The sequence below is a fragment of the Girardinichthys multiradiatus genome, chromosome 4 (assembly GCF_021462225.1).
Source record: "Girardinichthys multiradiatus isolate DD_20200921_A chromosome 4, DD_fGirMul_XY1, whole genome shotgun sequence".
In the NCBI taxonomy this organism is placed as follows: domain Eukaryota; kingdom Metazoa; phylum Chordata; class Actinopteri; order Cyprinodontiformes; family Goodeidae; genus Girardinichthys; species Girardinichthys multiradiatus.
The window spans coordinates 33,837,670-33,856,191 of NC_061797.1; the positions used below are offsets into that span (position 1 = coordinate 33,837,670).

The 18,522-nt window shown below is 40.2% G+C and overlaps 1 protein-coding gene across 1 annotated transcript in view; it reads right to left on the reverse strand.

Annotated features, from left to right (window-relative positions):
- Positions 1-18,522, reverse strand: part of ush2a (Usher syndrome 2A (autosomal recessive, mild)) — a 360,158-nt gene that overhangs the window by 271,830 nt on the left and 69,806 nt on the right. Inside the window, exons 15-20 of the mRNA XM_047364117.1 lie at positions 16,608-16,738; positions 16,266-16,476; positions 8,949-9,232; positions 6,717-6,942; positions 6,442-6,579; positions 4,991-5,171 (exon numbers count right to left, since the gene is read on the reverse strand). Of these exons, the coding sequence (XP_047220073.1) occupies positions 4,991-5,171; positions 6,442-6,579; positions 6,717-6,942; positions 8,949-9,232; positions 16,266-16,476; positions 16,608-16,738 (1,171 nt within the window). The remainder of the gene's footprint in view (positions 1-4,990; positions 5,172-6,441; positions 6,580-6,716; positions 6,943-8,948; positions 9,233-16,265; positions 16,477-16,607; positions 16,739-18,522) is intronic.

Here is an 18,522-nt window from a genome sequence, read left to right on the forward strand (position 1 = left end):
TTATGGGACCCGCCAGGGTTGCCCTCTTAGTCCCCTTCTTTTTGTACTAGCGACTGAGCCCTTGGCTATAGCCATCAGAACTAGTGGTTTAATCTATGGTATTACCAGAGGCTGTGTAGAACACAAATTATCCCTTTATGCCGACGACCTCCTCCTTTTTATTTCCAGGGCAGAGACAACTATTCCCTCTATTCTAAATCTTCTTACTCAATTTGGGAAAATCTCAGGGTACAAATTAAATCTGCATAAAAGTGAGCTTTTGTAATTAAATGTAGATAGTACTGTTCTTGCAAATATTAGGGTACCTTTACATAGCTTTATTTATCTAAGTGTTTTTGTAACCAAGCTTTTTTCAGATCTCAAGAAAAACTTTGATAAACTATTACTTAAAATTAAACAAGATTTGGCTAGATGGTCCCCCCTCCCACTTTCTATGCTAGGGAGAGTGAATGTGGTTAAAATGTCTGTGCTCCCCAGGTATTTATACTTGTTCCAGTGTCTCCCTGTGTTTCTTCCAAATGCCTATTTTTAAAAACTTGACTCTACTATATTGGCATACAGTATAGACCAAATGTTTGGACACACCTTCTCATTTAAAGAGTTTTCTTTATTTTCATGACTATGAATATTGTAGCTTCACACTGAAGGCATCAAAACTATGAATTAACACATGTGGAATTATATACTGAACAAAAATTGTGAAACAACTGAAAATATGTCTTATATTCTAGGTTCTTCAAAGTAGCCACCTTTTGCTTTGATTACTGCTCCACACACTCTTGGTATTCTGTTGATGAGCTTCAAGAGGTAGTCACCTGAAATGGTTTTCCAACAGTCTTGAAGAAGTTCCCAGAGATGCTTAGCACTTGTTGGCCCTTTTGCCTTCACTCTGCGGTCCAGCTCACCCCATACCATCTCGATTGGGTTCAGGTCCGGTGACGGTGGAGGCCAGGTCATCTGGCGCAGCAACCCATCACTCTCCTTCTTGGTCAAATAGCCCTTACACAGCCTGGAGGTGAGTTTGGGGTCATTGTCCTGTTGAAAAATAAATGATGGTCCAACTAAACGCAAACCGGATGGAATAGCATGCTGCTGCAAGATGCTGTGGTAGCCATGTTGGTTCAGTATGCCTTCAATTTTGAATAAATCCCCAACAGTGTCACCAGCAAAGCACCCCCACACCATCACACCTCCTCCTCCATGCTTCACGGTGGGAACCAGGCATGTAGAGTCCATCCGTTCACCTCTTCTGCACCGCACAAAGACACGGTGGTTGGAACCAAAGATCTCAAACTTGGACTCATCAGACCAAAGCACAGATTTCCACTGGTCTAACGTCCATTCCTTGCGTTCTTTAACCCAAACAAGTCTCTTCTGCTTGTTGCCTGTCCTCAGCAGTGGTTTCCTAGCAGCTATTTTACCATGAAGGCCTGATTCACACAGTCTCCTCTTAACAGTTGTTCTAGAGATGTGTCTGCTGCTAGAACTCTGTGTGGCATTGACCTGTTCTCTAATCTGAGCTGCTGTTAACCTGCTATTTCTGAGGCTTGTGACTCGGATGAACTTATTGTCCGCAGCAGAAGTGACTCTTGGTCTTCCTTTCCTGGGGCGGTCCTCATGTGAGCCAGTTTCTTTGTAGCACTTGATGGTTTTTGCGACTGCACTTGGGGATACTTTCAAAGTTTTCCCAATTGTTCGGACTGACTGACCTTCATTTCTTAAAGTAATGATGGCCGCTCGGTTTTCTTTACTTAGCTGCTTTTTTCTTGCCGTAATAAAAATTCTAACAGTCTATTCAGTAAGTAGGACTATCAGCTGTGTACTGTATCCACCTCCTGCACAACACAACTGATGTTTTATAAGGCTTGAAATCCCACTTATTAAACCTGACAGGGCACACCTGTGAAGTGAAAACCATTTCAGGTGACTACCTCTTGAAGCTCATCAACAGAATGCCAAGAGTGTGCGGAGCAGTAATCAAAGCAAAAGGTGGCTACTTTGAAGAACCTAGAATATAAGACCTATTTTCAGTTGTTTCACACTTTTTTGTTCAGTATATAATTCCACATGTGTTAATTCATAGTTTTGATGCCTTCAGTGTGAAGCTACAATATTCATAGTCATGAAAATAAAGAAAACTCTTTGAATGAGAAGGTGTGTCCAAACTTTTGGGTCTGTACTGTATATTTGGAATGGGAAAAAGCCACGCTTGCGAAAAGACCATCTCCAGAAATCAAAACAAGATGGTGGAATGGCTCTCCCAAATCATAGATACTATTATTAGGCAACTAATGTGTGGTGTCTGTCATTCTAGTTATACTATTACTCTGATAAAAGAGGCCCTATTTGGGTCGAACTGGAGAAACAGTCTTGTGACTCATTTTCTATCATCAGTAATAGGAGCACCGTTACCCATTTCTACGAACCAGATAATTGTCAATCCTGTAGTTATTAGCTCCATTAGAATTTATTCACAATTTAGGAAATACTTTGGCCTTCGAAATATGAGCCTTTCCAATACAATACCATCAAATGTTTTTTTTCCCCCCTTCGATGCAAGATGCCACTTTTAACATTTGGTTTAAAAAGGGCCTGAGGTATTTTAAAGATCTTTTTATTGAAGATAAATTTGCCTCTTTTGCACAGCTGTCCTCCAAATATAACCTCCCCACATCTCATTTCTTTAGGTACCTACAAGTCAGGCATTATGTTTCAGGTTCCATCCCAGGGTTCCCAGATAACCCAGCTGACACTATAATTGATGAACTGAAATCATTCAATCCAAGTGAGAAAGGAGTGATTTTGGCCATTTTCAGACTGATTTTTCATTTGCAATTCCCTCCCATCCCTGCAATAAAAGCGGCTTGGGAGCAAGATTTGCAAATCACAATCAGTGAGGCAATTAGGGCTAAAGTTTTAAAGAGAATCCACTCCTCCTCCATGTGTGCAAGACACTCCCTTAGTCAATTTAAAGTTGTTCACCGGGTGCACCTTCACAAATCCAAATTGGCTAAGATTTATCCAGAAATAGATCCAACCTATGATAGATGTAAATTTGAGGAAGCTACTTTAATTCACATGTTTTGGTTTTGTCCTAAAATACAAGAATTTTAGGGAGATGTTTGTGAAGCCCTTTCTGCTGTTCTTGGAGTTAAAATCACCATGAATCTAGCCATGCTGCTTTTTGGGGTTGTTCCTGAGGGGTTGAATTTACCTGTTGGGGTACACAAAGTTATTGCTTTTTCAACCTTGCTGGCACGCCGCTTAATCCTTTTGAGGTGGAGAGATGCTGCCCCACCCACAGTAATACACTGGATTAAACATGTATAATCAATTTTAAAATGGGAGAAGATCAGATGTCTGATGAGAGGCTCGCAGAAGAAATTTCACCAGATTTGGAAACCTTTTCTTCCTTTCTTCAATCAACCCTCGACACACGTTCAGGAATAGATGGCTTAGTTATAGCGGTTGGTCTGATATTGTGCAGCAGTGTATACTGTTATGTGTTGTTTGTATAGTATTTAAATGACAGCGAGGACTGGGTTTTTTATTAATATGGGGTGGGGTTTTTGTTTTGTTTCTTTTCCCATTGGCAACTTTGGAATGTTTGTATGTCTATAATGAAAACCTTTCAATAAAAAATATAAAACACTAACAATGCACAAATCTTTATACAGCATTATAAACATATAAATTATCTTGCAAAACAAAGGCATATCCCTTGGACTTATATGAGTCAATACAAAGTGATGCATCATAGTGAAATGGAAGGACAAGGCTTTTGATTTTATTTATAAAAAAGAATAAAAATCAAAACTCTGCTATACATTCACACTCAGACCCTTTACTTTGATGCCCAAATAAAATCCAGTGCAATCAGTTCTCTTCGAAAGTCACCTAATTAGTAAAACAGATTCCACATGTGTGTAATTTAATCTCAGAATAAATAAAACTCTTCTGTAAAGGTTAAGAAGTTTGGTCAAGGATAAAGTTGTGGAGAAGTTTAGGGCCGGGTTGGGTTATAAAACAATATCTCAACCTTTGACCATCTCATGGGGCACTGTTAAATCCATCATCCAAAAAATGCCTGCTGGGTGTTGGTGTCTGCAACTCTGTATCATGTCCTCTTATCAACACTGAATGAGGATTTCCTTTTCATTCGTCATTAAAGTGAATCCCTCTAAACATCCTGACCCATTAAGATTCAGTGTTTGGAAACCTCTCAGGCTTGAAGCACAAGTTACTGAACTAACTTTAACGTTGTGGTAGTTGGATAAGCATAGTCATTAAATTGTAAAAATAAAACTAGGAGCTATTTAATGATGACAAACATATCAAATGTTTATATGCTCCATAAAGTTCTCTTTTTTTTTTTAATAGAAAAAATTGTTTTTCCAGGAAAAAATACCGAGCAATCTAATTTGAATTTTATAAATGCATGTTTTATTCTAACCCATCTCCATCCTTCTTCACAGCTGAGAGATCTCAGCCACAGCCTGATGTCATCTCTAATGAAGCCACACCAGAAACTAAAGCTATCAGACAAGGTCAGCGAAAATACACATTAATATACGAATATACACACACAGAGTGGACAACTGGTCAAACAGTTTGTGGTCAATCCATCCACTATGAAACCTTGTACAGTGTGTGTGTGTGTATGGACAAGTTTAACACTTTGTCTACAGTGAACAGTCATTTGTGGATGAGTGTTTTAAGCTGTGCTAGCATGTCAGATGGCCTGCAGGTAGCAACATGAGCACCAAAGGTCAAAGCAGTTCTTAACTCATGTAAGTCATCTGTTTGCTCACCTTTCTACAAACTCTCTTTAAAAGGGACTGCACCTGGATGCATGCACACACTATGAATAGATACATAAATCCATTATGTTTTTCTAATGCAGATTAAATTAACTGGAAGAAAAACACTAAGATGTACAACATTTTTCTTTGGTTTCTTAAAAGTGTAAGAGAGGTTAAGATAATCCTACCTTCCCAGACCAGGGTTGAATCCAAAGAACATCTCACGACATTGGTCACAGCGCCTTCCTCCCACTGAGGGATGAGCACAGACACACTGTCCATTCTGGCTCTCACAAGTAAGCTGAACTGCTCCCATAGGATGGCAGTCACACTCCAAACACATGCTGTAATCTGGAGTGAGGTAGAAGCCTGGATAGAAACAAATGTAAATGTAAATAAATTGATATTGCAATTAAACATGCAGTGCAGTATTTCAAAGAAAAATGCATATTCTTTTTAAAATATTTTATCACTCCACACAAAAGACAAATACATTAATACCAGGGTAAATGATTGGTAAGGGAGTTTAATACAGTTTAAAACTACTAGTTAGGTCTTTAGTCATCTGTAATAAAACTTAACCCAAAACTAATAAAAGTGTCTGAGGTTACATTAGGCACTCCAGGTTTCAAGACATATATCATTTGAGATTATTTTTCTCAATGCCTGTGAACTAATAAATACATTAACTATTCTGTAAACCACTCAGGCAGACATTACAGATTAGATGTGAACCATAAAATGCCACTGCAATAATAAAGCTATTTAAATATTACTGCTTAAATATTTAAAAACAAACATTCTCAGAGATTATTATGAAAACGTAAACATAAATACACAACATTTTCATGTAATTTTGACGAAATCTTTTAAAATTCTCTAGGTAAAATGTAGGCATATGAACATTTTATTATTATTAATAATAAACCTTTTTTATACAGGTAGTCTCATTGAGACAGGGGGACAGACCTGTTCATTTCAAATTGTTAAGTAACTATGACAGGTCAGGTAGTCAAGATAAGCAGTACGTAGAATTCATTAATCTGCCAGAGTCGCAGGAGAAAAAGGTAAAAAAAACCAAAAGAGTAAAATTTCAAAAACCCAAAAACAGAACAGATAAACAGACGTAAAAGTTAACCTTGTGACCAGAGCATTTAGGACATTTGTGCACCTAAAATGACATTTCTCGCAGATAACTTATCTGTATATACATTTTAGCAAAACATTTTTTAAGGTAAAATATTAATATTTTGTGGAAATTATGTAGTTTGGTGTCTCCATCCAACTTATTTTTCTCTTTTCTTCTCACGTCCATCACTAACGTTTTGCTGCTTTTATCACACAAGCCTAATCATAAAAACACAAGTAGGTACAGACCATACATATAAAAATCTTTTTTTTAAAAAAGCTGACAAGCATATAGCAGAACACAAAAACGCAAAAAATCTGAAATGAAAATGTGCATAACCCATGTTCAACAAAAGCTCAAAGCCTGGACCATTTTTCTTGTTCTTTATTTCCGACACAGAGTGTTAAAGAAATTCTTCCATAACATAGCTATAACTTATTAGAAGTAATGTTTTCTTTTCTTTTTGTTAATAACCCATTTATTATCTGTCAGTCAGTTATTTTAACTCACCGGGTCTGCAGCTACTACAGTCCTTTCCATGTCGTGATGGGATACAAACGCATTGCCCCGTGGTGCTGTCACAAGTTGACCCCGTTACTGTTCCCCTGGGGTCGCAGATACATGGCACACAGCCATGGGACAAACCTTCTGACAAAGATACAAACAAGTTGTTTTATGTGACGGCTAAATCATATTCTACAACTTCTACTATAAAAAGTTAAGCTTATAAAATGCTGTTGAATGATAAAGGTGTAACAAATGTCTTAAGTTTTGTGTTTTCTTACTTTCAAGGTCTAAACTACTGTTAAAGAAGTTTTGAGCACAGCTGCTACAGTGGGCACCCTCCACTCCTTCCTTGCAGGGGCATTGTCCAGTCTTCATGTCACACACACCCTCCGACACAGTTCCACTGATGTCGCACACACACGGCAAGCAGCCCAGGCTGTTGCGCTGCTCCAGTGTGTGGTAACCATGACGGCATGAATCACAATGATGGCCCTCTACATGTTTCTGATAAAGCAATGTTAGGGATTGAGATAAAAAGTAAAAAAAAAAAAAAAAAAAAAAAAATGTTTAAACTGTTGTAACATTTAAATGATCAAGCAAGTACACTAAATGTGCTACCTCAAAAAAGTCGAGACTTTATCATTTAATGCATTTTAATCTATTGTCTTTTCCTTACTCTGATTTATTGTCTCAAATTCTGTCATTGTTTTGAACTTATATTGTTTTTATTTTATTTTTAGCCTGAGTTAAGTGTAAAAATCCTTTCGTTTTATTTCTAAATCAAACAATTAATGTTATATTTGCAGCTTTTCATGTACCGGTAGTATGAAAGTATTTCATAACTTAATCCCAAATAATTATTCGAAATAAAGATAATTTCTTTGGGGAAAAAAACCCCAAACCTAACAAACAAAACAAAACAATTTAGTCCCAACAAGCACCATTCGGCGGTATAGATCAACCTTTTCAGGCCTAAGAGTGCAGAAAAACGTTCTTTGTGCAATACAGTATTTAAGGAAGTCAGTGTTTTACATAAAGGTGTACAATAAAAATGTGAGTATAAAAAAGGATGTAGGTGGACCTGAATAAGTTAGGGTGTCAAAGTCCTGTCCTCGAGGCTCAGTGTCCTGCAACTTTTAGATGCACACCTGAATCACATAATTAGGTCATTAGCAGGACTCTGAGGAACTTGAGTGCATGGGGAGGTAATTCAGTCCTTTCCATTCAGGTGTGTTGGACTTGAGACACATCAAAAAGATGCAGAACATGGGCCCTCAAGTACTGGAATTTGAAGCCCTAGAGTAACAATATCCTCAAACTGGTTTGTTTTTTTCACTAATTCCATAAAAAAAGTCTTTCAATACATTGATTCATTACACACATACAATGATATATTTAAATTGTTTTCTGGTATTTTTCACTATTATAGGTAATGAAAACCAAAAATTCAGTTTGTCAGAAATAATGATTCTGCATTAGACCAAAACAAAAGAGGGATTTTTAACAATTATGGACCACTGACTCTACAGTTGTCTAACAGTGATCGAAGCCTCTAAAAGGAGGGTAATCAACAAAAGGTGTTTACGAAAGAAGCTGACTGTTTACATAGTGATCTTTCCAAGAATATTAAGAGAACGTTAAGTGGAAGGAAAAAGTGTGGTACAAAAAGTAAAAAATCAACTGGCATAATTACTGCCTTAAAGGTTAATCTCATTTAATAGTTTAAGAGAGATTCACAAGGTATGGACTGTGGCAGAAACCAGTCAAGAGCCACCAGATCCAGGACAGTTTCTTATTTAAAGGCACTTCTGAACCAGAGCTGTCAAAAGTGTCATACCTGAGCTAAGCAGAAAAAGGATTGGACTGTTGCAAAGTGGTTCATAGTCTGGATTTTGCATTGCAGTTTAAAATCAATGTCCCAAAGTCTTGTGGAAGAGAGGAGAAGCATATAATCCAAGCTGCTTACGGCTCAGTGTGAAGTTTGCACAGTCAGGAGGATCTGATGAGCTATGTCATCTGCTAGTGTTGGTCCACATAGTTGTACTAAGTCCAACGTTTGTGCAGTTGTCTAACAAGAAATAGCCTATGTAGTCAAGCTTTATGGAGATGCTGATATCATTTCCATTAGGAGTTGGAACTTGCCTAAACTGCCAAAAGTACCTCCACACTGTTGAATGACTTTGGTAACGCTGTGCTTCCTTAATACCTCAGTAGAGCCATAGGCTGATTGCTTCCATGTCACATTGCATTAAATAGTAATTCATGCAAAAGGAGCCCAACCAAATATTGAGTGCATGTAGTGTTCAGTAAATTGACATCTTCAGTAGACTGAAATTACTGTTAATGAATTTTAGGACATTACAGTCAATAGTATGAGGAATAAACACTTGAAACATATCACCCTGAATGGAACAAAACTATTAGCATAAGTTTCCCATATTAAACTATATTTCTGTAACGAACACATTTTTTACTAAAATTGTAATTTACTGTGATGCACCTGTACATACCTTACATACACACTGGCCTGTGTACGGGTCGCAGTTTGTCCCAGGTACCGTCCCATCATGTGAGCAGTTGCAAGGGGCACAGGATCCCTCGAGTCTTAAACCATACAAGCCCCTGCCGCAGGAGTCACATTGCCGGCCTCCCACCCCAGGCTTACACTCGCACTGCCCCCCATCAGGCTCACAAAATGAACTGAGGGAACCCAAGGGGTCACAGTTACATGGGATGCAGCCATCTGGGTGGGAAAGATTCCAATATCCAAACTCACAATGGTCACATGACAAACCTGGATAAAAAGCAAAAGTGAGCAGGAGATTTAGAAAAAATCTAAGTAACAGCTTTTGTTTTTGTTCATTAAGCAGGTATTGAATAAACCCTCTTTTTGCCGACCTGTGTGTGTGTGTGTGTGTGAGATTCAGAGAGCAAGAGAAATGGTTGGTGAGTGAATAAAACTGCCATCATTAGGGCCAGGCCCTCTCCTCATGATGGATCACTCACCTCAGGCCAAACACTTAATTTTACAGAGCAATAAATAAATAAATAAAGCACTTGTACAGAAAAGAATTGAGGAAAAGAAAGAGGAAATAGAAAGATGCAAGACTGAAATTTAAAAAAAAGTTATTTCTATAGCAACACTAAAACATTAGCATTAGATTCACCTCCCAAACACTTAATGACTTCGTATTTTAAAAAGGTCTAGATTAGAGCTATACAATCAACACTAAATTAGATTTTCATTAGTATAGGCATTTAAATAATAAACTCATTTCTTTACAGTGTTCCTCTCATATTTATATTTAATAATCAAACAGTAATAAAAATCAATTTCATGCCAAAGGAGGTTTGATAGCCACGGAAGCAATGTGAAGCTTTAAGGCTAGTTAAACTATGATATGCAGCGTGAGTGTGTGCTTATTTGAATATGCCATACGTATTCTATGACAGGCAATCTGTCCCTAAATGGATGCCTGGCGGCAATGCAGTCACGACAGTCGTTTATGAGGGAGCACATGTTCATATGTGGGTGGCTATGAATTTGTGGGTGCACACAGAGATTAATGGAAACATACCAGTACATCTGTGTTAGTGCCTGTGTCCAACACTTGTATTTCTTCTGACCCACCAACTTTAATGATTTTATAGTTATGGATAATTTTTTCTCCATGGATCATATTCAATAATAGTTCAATGATACTAGATTGTGCTTAGATTTGGATTTGATTATGATGAATACATTATTTAACTCATTAACTAGACAAACTAATATAAAGAGTTACCGGCATTTTTATTCTAATTTCTTTTATTTTTATGTAGTTAAAACATTGCCAAACCATGCCAAGCTGCATTTTTGGAAGTGGACTATCTACTAAAAAGCAAAACTCTTGAGGTAATAACCTGAAGGACGGAGAGACGAATAAAAAAGAAACAGTAAAAATATTGGATAATTGTGTTTTAAATTATATTAGATCAAAACAAAACAATGTATTTTGTCTCAAGATGCCCCTGTGAACATGTGTGTACTTGCTTGTGTGTGCTTTCAGTAGCATGGCCAAGCTTTTTATCAGTAGCCAGCTGGTTAACAGGCTCATGCATCACCATTTCAAGCACTATTATGAACACACTCCACTCTGGCACCTTGTTATGAGCATACACAGTTTTCTGCATGTGTGTATCTGCATCTGTGCGCACACATTTCAATCCCATCCTTCAGAAGCATGCCTGCCATTGCTCTACACAAAGTATCAGCTTGGCGGTAATAAATTGCCATAATCAAATCTCATTTCTGAAAAATACCTGTGGGAGCAACCACACAAACAAGGACAGAAAAAATGGGTCTTGTAAGAAGTGTGAAGAAATACAAGGGGCTGCAGCAGTTTGTTTTAATCAACTTGGCACTGAATTAGAGAATTAAATACCAGCTAAGTCCTTGATGGCATACGTGCACATAAATGTGCATGTACAGTCACAAACACAGAGACATTTTTATGTACAAACACTCCCGCAACACAGAGTTAGAGAAAAATAAATGAACTTCAACTCATGGTCACATCCATCTCTTACAAAAACACACCAACATTGCACATGCACACACTCTCATGCACAACACAGACCCTTGATAGCAAGGCTTAGCAATAAGCATGATGCGGTGAGCTGAGAAGCGCTGGCCAGTTTTGCCTTTCATATGAGCCTAGTCTTCAAAGACACACAAGGGATAGAGTGAAACCATTTATCAAGGAGAGAGGCACAACGGCTGGAAGCACCACTAGTAGAAAAGCCTGTTTATTTTGGCTACCACAAAACTTGTGTATATATGCATGCTTGTTTTATAATGTGCACCCAGTGTATAGATTTTTGCTTGTGTGCACTTCAGTGAAAGCCCATATGGATTAATTATGGCAAACCTGTTGGACAATTAAGGAGAGTAACAGGGAAATTTACTGTTCATTTGTGCCTATCATCAAACCTCATTGGGCACTAAAGAAATTTACAGTTCAGATTTACTAAGGAGATGCAGTGGTAAGTTTGTTGGCATTTTTTCCGTATTACAACCAGAAACAACAATATGGTTAGGTATTTGATAGGAACTGTTTTTGACAGACCAACTCAACATAGTCAATAACTGAATTGGAAGAAAAATTATACAGTGTTTGCATAAATATTTACTAGTGAAAAATGTGTAAAAAGGAAATATTCGTTTTGAATCGCAATTGCCATATGTGCCTGTCATGGCGGCACACATCGCTGGTCGTCACCAATGGTGATGGAAGCTGTCCAGCTGAAGGAGACCTTTAAGGCTTGGTTGTCCTCGGGGACTCCTGAAGCACCTGACAGGTACAGACCAGCTGGAAGGACTGTGGCTGCAGAATCAAAAACTTGGGAATGTGAAGAATTTACAAAGGCTGTGTAGAGATACTTTTGTTTGGCCTCAAGAAAGCTCTTAAAAACCGTTCAGTGACTGAGAAAGGAGAAACAGGGGTCATCCCAAACTGTACATCGTGTGGGAAGGTGAAACTGCGGACCCAAACTCAGGACATTGTCAGGCGATGGAAAGAGCATTTTGAGGATCACCTTAATCTGATCACTATGTCGTCTGTGGAGGCAGCGGACCCTGAACACTGAAGGTGATTCCATAATTGTGGCAGTTAAAAAGCTCCCCAGTGGCAGAGTGCCAGGTGTGGATGAAATTCGTATCGAGATGCTGAAGGCTTTGGACTGGCTGTCACGGTTGACACGCCTCTTCAATGTCACATGGAGGACCGGGACAACAGTAATGGAGTGGCAGACTGGGATGGTCCCAATTTGAGTGTGTTACTACTATTGAGGGATCACAATTCACAGCCTTACTCGGAAAGCCTAGTTTACAGTGTTAGAAAGCGGGCTCCGACTGATCAGGAAGAGTAATAGGGCATTCGTCCTGGCCCTGGAGCAGTGGACCAGATCTTTATCTTCACTGAATTGCTAGGGGAGTTAAGGGAGTTTTCCTTTCTGGTATGCAAGTGTTTTGTGGATCTCGGGAAGCGTTGCAACTGTTCCATGTGGTATTTTATTCTACTGGATTATGGGGTGTCTTGGTGCCTTTTTTAGGAGTTTTTGTCATGTTACACAGTGGGAAATACTAATATTTGATCCTTCTATTTATTTTCATGATTTGTTTATATTGTGTTTTGCATTTTTGTAGTTTTTTTCCCTCTGTAAATTCCTCCAGAAAACAAGAATCAATTGATTTGGCTGTGGAGTCAATAGGTGGAGTTACAGGTGTGGTGTAGATAAAAGTCACAACATCAGGTAAAAGGAACAGGGACAGGAAAGCAGAAAGGAACAGCAAGCATGCACTCACTCACGTAAGCAAACACTCACTTACTCCCCGTCAAGAACAGTGAGTCGCATGGAACCTGCATGATAAGGGCTTATGAGTAACGTTTAACTTCTACACATCCTAAAAGGCGATTGGGGATTACAGCAGGGGGCACACTTATGCACCGTATAAAATAGGCCTTTGTGGTGCGGAGATACTGTTCCGTCGCGGTTTCCCGTGGCCGAGGGAAATGCCAAAGGAGCTGAGCCCCCAACCAGGGGGTGTTGGGACACACACACAACTGTATGCCAGCCTAGCAAATGAGTGGCCTGGACAAAGCAGTGCTTACTAGTGTAGGACTGGCAGTGTGGATCAAATGGTGGCTCCTGGTCCCTGGTTTGGCCCCTCTCCTAGTGACTGTTGAGAACGATTCCAAGACTCCATTTAAACAGTGTTTTATTGAATTTTACGTCACTGGCTCTCTAAAGGTTTTTATAATATTTATTCTTTTAAGGGGGTTATTTTAACCTATTTTAAAAGGGGCTAGCTCAGGTTTTAGGGTTGAACCTGCTTTTGTTTTTTTTGTTTTTTTTTTAAACATATCCTGTTCAGCAGAGTAGCGCTCAGAATTGTTGTCTGAGTGCCAAGAAAAAGCCCAACAGATTTACTTTCACAAGTTGAGCATTACAGCTAATGCTTTAAAGCTCTGCTTGATATTTATTAGAAACTGCTTTTCGGATTATTTCAGTTGTTACAGACACGGAGACAGAAATTAAAAGGAAAAAAAAGAAGTACGAAAGAGAGAGAGATGTGGTAAAAAGGAAAAGGGGAGAGAAGGAGAAAAGAATGGAGGAAAGAAAGAAGGATGAAGAGAATACAAGATAACACCCTGCTTGCTTCTACACCTGCAGATATTTTCATATTACCAGCTTTTTTACCAAAAAGTGCACGGTACTTATCAATGCAAGATGTATTTAGTGGTAAAAGTGGCTCTATTTAGAACATTTGTGCATCTGTTAAAACCGGTATCTAAACACCTGTGGGTCTGAGTGTAAGCGTGCTTGTGTATACAAGGTTTCTCCATAAACCCACTTTCTGATATTTTTGTTTTATTGATAAAACGTTTTTATTCATGAACATCGTGTAGCATCTGTTCATTGGGTTTCCGAGTTTTCCCCACTTGTGTAAGGTAAATGTCCAAAGCAACAGCTGTGCACAAAGTCGACCTTGTTTCCTGTGCAGGTTGGACTCCGCATTGGAATCCACTAGGGCTACTCCATCCACCTATCCTGTTTGTCGGGCTCATGGACAGGATCTCAAGGCGTAGTGAAGGATTGGGGGCTGTCTCATTTGGGAACCTCGGGGTCTCATCTTTTCGTTTGCAAATTATGTACTTCTGTTGGCTTCTTCAGGCCATGCCCCTCAGCATGCACTAGAGAGGTTCACAGCTGAGTGTGAAGACACTAGGATGTGAAAATCAAATGTCATCAAACCTACTGTCATCTGGACAAAGCCAGTGGCACTGTGAGGATCATGTTCTTTGATTCCTCCAGTGTATTTAACACAATTCAGCCTGATTTGCTTTGTCAGAAACTCCAGGAGACTCAGGTGGAGACCTCAACAATCTCCTGGATCAAAGACTACCTGACAAACAGACCACAGTTTGTGAGACTGAAGGGTTATGAGTCTAACCAGATAGGTGACAGCACAGGAGCACCACAGGGGACTGTACTTTCACCAAGTCTTTTCACTCTGTACACCTCAGACTTCCAGTACAAGACAGACTCCTGTCATCTGCAGAAATACTCAGATGATTCTGCAGTTGTGGGTTGGATCAGAGATGGACAAGAAGCTGAGTACAGGAAGCTGGCATGGTGCTTTGTGCATGGTGTGGAAACAATCATCTCATTTTGAACATAAATGAAACAAAGGAGATGATTGTAGATTTTAAAAGAAACAGGAAAAAGTCAAACACTATTCCCATCAAGGGAGAAGAAGTGGAGATGGTGGAGGAGTATAAATACCTCGGTGTTCACCGGGACAACAGACTGGAGTGGAGAAGCTGCTGTGAAGCCATCTACAAGAAGCTACAGAGCAGACTGCACTTCTTGAGGAAGCTTAGGACCTTCTGTGTTTGCAGCAAGATGCTGCACATCTTCTATAAGTCTGTTGTGGAGAGTGTGATCGCTTCTGCCATCAGCTGCTGGGGAAGCAGCATCAGAGCCAGGGACTTAAAAAAACTCAACACGCTGATAAAGAAGGCTGGCTCTGTTCTGGGGACTCCTCTGGAACCTCTGGAGATCATTGTGGAAAGACAGATTCTTCATAAAATGAAGAACATTATGGAGAACCCTGTGCATCCTGTTCATGAAATTGTAGTACAACACAGAGTTTCTTCAGTCAGAGGCTTGATCAGATCTGCTGTATGACAGACTGCTACAGGAGATCCTTCCTGTCCACAGCCATCAGCATCTACAACAACTCTTTGAAGAAATCTGTATAATATGAGCTACAACAACATTTAATGTCCCTTTAGGATTAATAAAGTATTTTTGAATTTGAATTGAATTGGCTCCTTTTAGTCAGAGGCTATGATTCTCAACCCAAAAAAATTAACTGCTCCCTCTGGGTTGTGGGTCAACCTCTGTCTGAGGCCGAGACGTTTAGGCAACTTGTTCATCTGCAGTAATGCGGGAGCTCCTCTGGTCTGTTTTGGTAAAGAAACAGCTCAGCCAAACATGCAACATCCCAAATTTACCACTCTGCTATATTCTGACCCACATCTATAGTGATGAGATATGGATCTGACAGAAAAAATTATTACATTTTTATTTATCTTACCTCAGGTTCCTAAAATGACTTGCCTGGGACATACACTATCGGTCAAACATTTTAGAACGCCTTTCTCATTTAATGGTTTTCTTTGTGTTTATGGCTATTTAAATTGTACGTAGATTCTCACTGAAGGCATCAAAATTGTGAATGAACAAGTATACAATCATGTAGCATCAATAAATTGCAAAATAATTTTAAATATGCTCTATATTTTAGATTCCTTAAAGTAGACGCCCTTTGCTATGATGACTGGAATATTAAACTTTGGCCGTCTCTCAATAAGCCTCTGGGAAGTTCTTTCAAGACTATTTGGAAAACTATTTCAGGTGAACACCTCATGAAGCTCATGGAGAGAATGTAAAGAGAGCAAAGCAGTTATCAAAGCAAAAGGTGGTTAATTTGAAGAATCTAAAATATAAAAATGTTTAGAGTTATTTCATACTTTTTGTTTACTACATAACTCCATGTGGGTTCATTCATAGTTTTGTTGCCTTTGATGAGAATCTACAATTTAAATAGTCATGAAAATAAAGAGACCCATTAAGTGAGAATATGTATCTAAAACCTTTGACCGGTAGTGTAAGTTCAGGGTATGAAAACCCTCCTCATCTGTTTTGAATGAGCAGAAACACCTGTGTCTTCTTGGATACACAATTATAATCTTCCCCATGATTTTTCAAAGATTTACCTGTGACATGGAGTTTACACTGACACTGCCCAGTGTAGTGGTTGCAGATGGAAACTGCTCCTGTTGATGAGGTGCTAACGGTGCCTTGGTCACTACAGTTACAGAATGTGCAGCCGTTTGGATTTGTGGCACTGAGACCATACCAACCGGGCAAACAATAACTACAGTTACGGCCTGTCACTGCAGCCTTGCAGTTACACTGTCCTCCAATCTTTATGTTAGACACACAGCAAGAGATGAGGAGATACAACAGAGAAAAGGTGGTAAGGCGGTCAGTTTGAAAAGCATCAAAATCAGCAAGTTATAAATTTACTTTAAAGTGCAGGATGTGTCGTTATTTACCTGGGCACACTCTGTGTTACCTTTGACAGTACCAGCAGTGTTGCAGTTGCAGGGCTGACACACATGAGCGGAGGTTGGATCAGAGTCCTGCTGCCTGAAGAATCCACTTATACAGAGCTCACAGTTCTTTCCTTATAATAAGAGTGACAAAGGGCATTATAGAGAAAAGTGAATAGATACAACTCAAATGATACATACAAAAAAGTCTTCACTTCTGAAATTTTTAGGTATGTCCCAGTTTGAATCCAGGAATATTCGAAAGATCAATTTGGGGGTACGTCATTAAACTTGAATCCCGATACCGTTATTGGTATTTAGCTATCATGGCCAATTTTTCCGTGCATGGGTAGCAAAACTGCACGTGATTTTGTTCATTGAATCTGTGTTTTGCCCTTCGACTTTAAGCATTTTCTACAATGACATTCACAGTAAAAAGTGAGACAGAAATGCAGATCAGAATCCTTTTATTGTGATTGAACATCAGATGTTCAACAAAATAAAAAGAGATTTATCTGGTTCCAAAAATACAAATGTACAAGGTTTGCACTGTAGTACTGCACAAAGTCTCGTGTGGTGATGTGTATTTTTATGTTTGTGTGTGGGCTGTATACATGTAAAAGTTGTTTACATGTAAGTTGGGTGGTTAATGTGAATGTTTAATGCAGTGATGGTGCAGTGTGGGCTTTATGCACAGCTTTTGCTTTGGGTGCTCTTTGCTGCTTTCTGTCCTCCATGTGCTGTGTTGGTGGGGTGGTGGTCCTGTGCGGTGCGGCCTTGGCCAATGTGTGTGGGTGCTGCGGCGGGTTTGGTGGTTTTTACCGTGTCCCTACAGACGTATGGAAGGATGTGTGGGGTCACTATTGCTGTAGCGTTGGCTCAGAACGAGCTGCAGCTTCGCTTGGTTCTATCAATTTTGGTTGGCTGGCCTAGACTGCTTGGCTGTTTCGGTTCATTTGTCTCTGGGGGGGTAGATGTGCCTATGCTGGCTCCGCTGGCCTGGTTGTTGTTGCTGTCCGGTGCTGGGCGCTCTGTTGGCTCTGCCCCGGGCTCAGCTCCTTGGGCATATCGGGTGTGCCCTCCTTTGTGTAGCGTAATCTTGTTGCGCTGGGCCGGCTGTTCTGCTCTATTGGCTATTGGGGTTAGCCGGGGAGCTGGCTCCTGGGAGCATATTGCCCCCCAGTCCTTCCCTCCCTATCACAGGACACCTCCCTCTGCCCGCTCCATCACAACACCACTCATGTATGGCCTTTGTGTGCGGGTGTGCCATTGGAGTGCCAAGAGGGTCTCCACGGTCCCATGGCATCCTGGGCCCCAATTTTAATGTACAACTCAGACACACTCGCTTATAACATTTTCATGACACACATATGTAGGGCCTTGGGGCTGGGCACGATCAATGGCATCCGGAGAGAGTGTATTTTATTAACCTCACCACTGGTGCCTGCACCCACCTCTAAGGGTGAAGTTGCATGTAGAGGACAGTGAGGGTTCCTTTTTTTTATTTGCTGTTTGGGGTTGGCACCTGGGAGACGGAGCAGGTCTTCTGGTTGGGGTTTGGGTCTTGGGGGTCAATTGGTGGTGGGGCTGATGTTTCAGCCCTTTTGTGATCGTTTGGATTTTTTTGGATCTCAGTCCCTGGCTTCGGTGCCCAGTCCGTTGGCTGGGGGTTTTCACCAGGCAGTGTGTGGCAGTGATTGAGATGTGGTTTCGCTTTGATGGAGGGACTGGCCGGCCTGCTTAGTGCAGCGAGATGTGCCGTGTGGGAGTGTGTGCGGCTGGGGGCGCCCCTGGGATTGAGGTGAGGAATGGGGTTGGCGGGGTGCCCGATCTTTGGCGTGCTCCGGTGGCTAGCACTGGGCTGCGGTTGCAGTCGGAGCGGGGGTGCACTGGGTTGTGCTCGGCCTGGGGCGGTTGG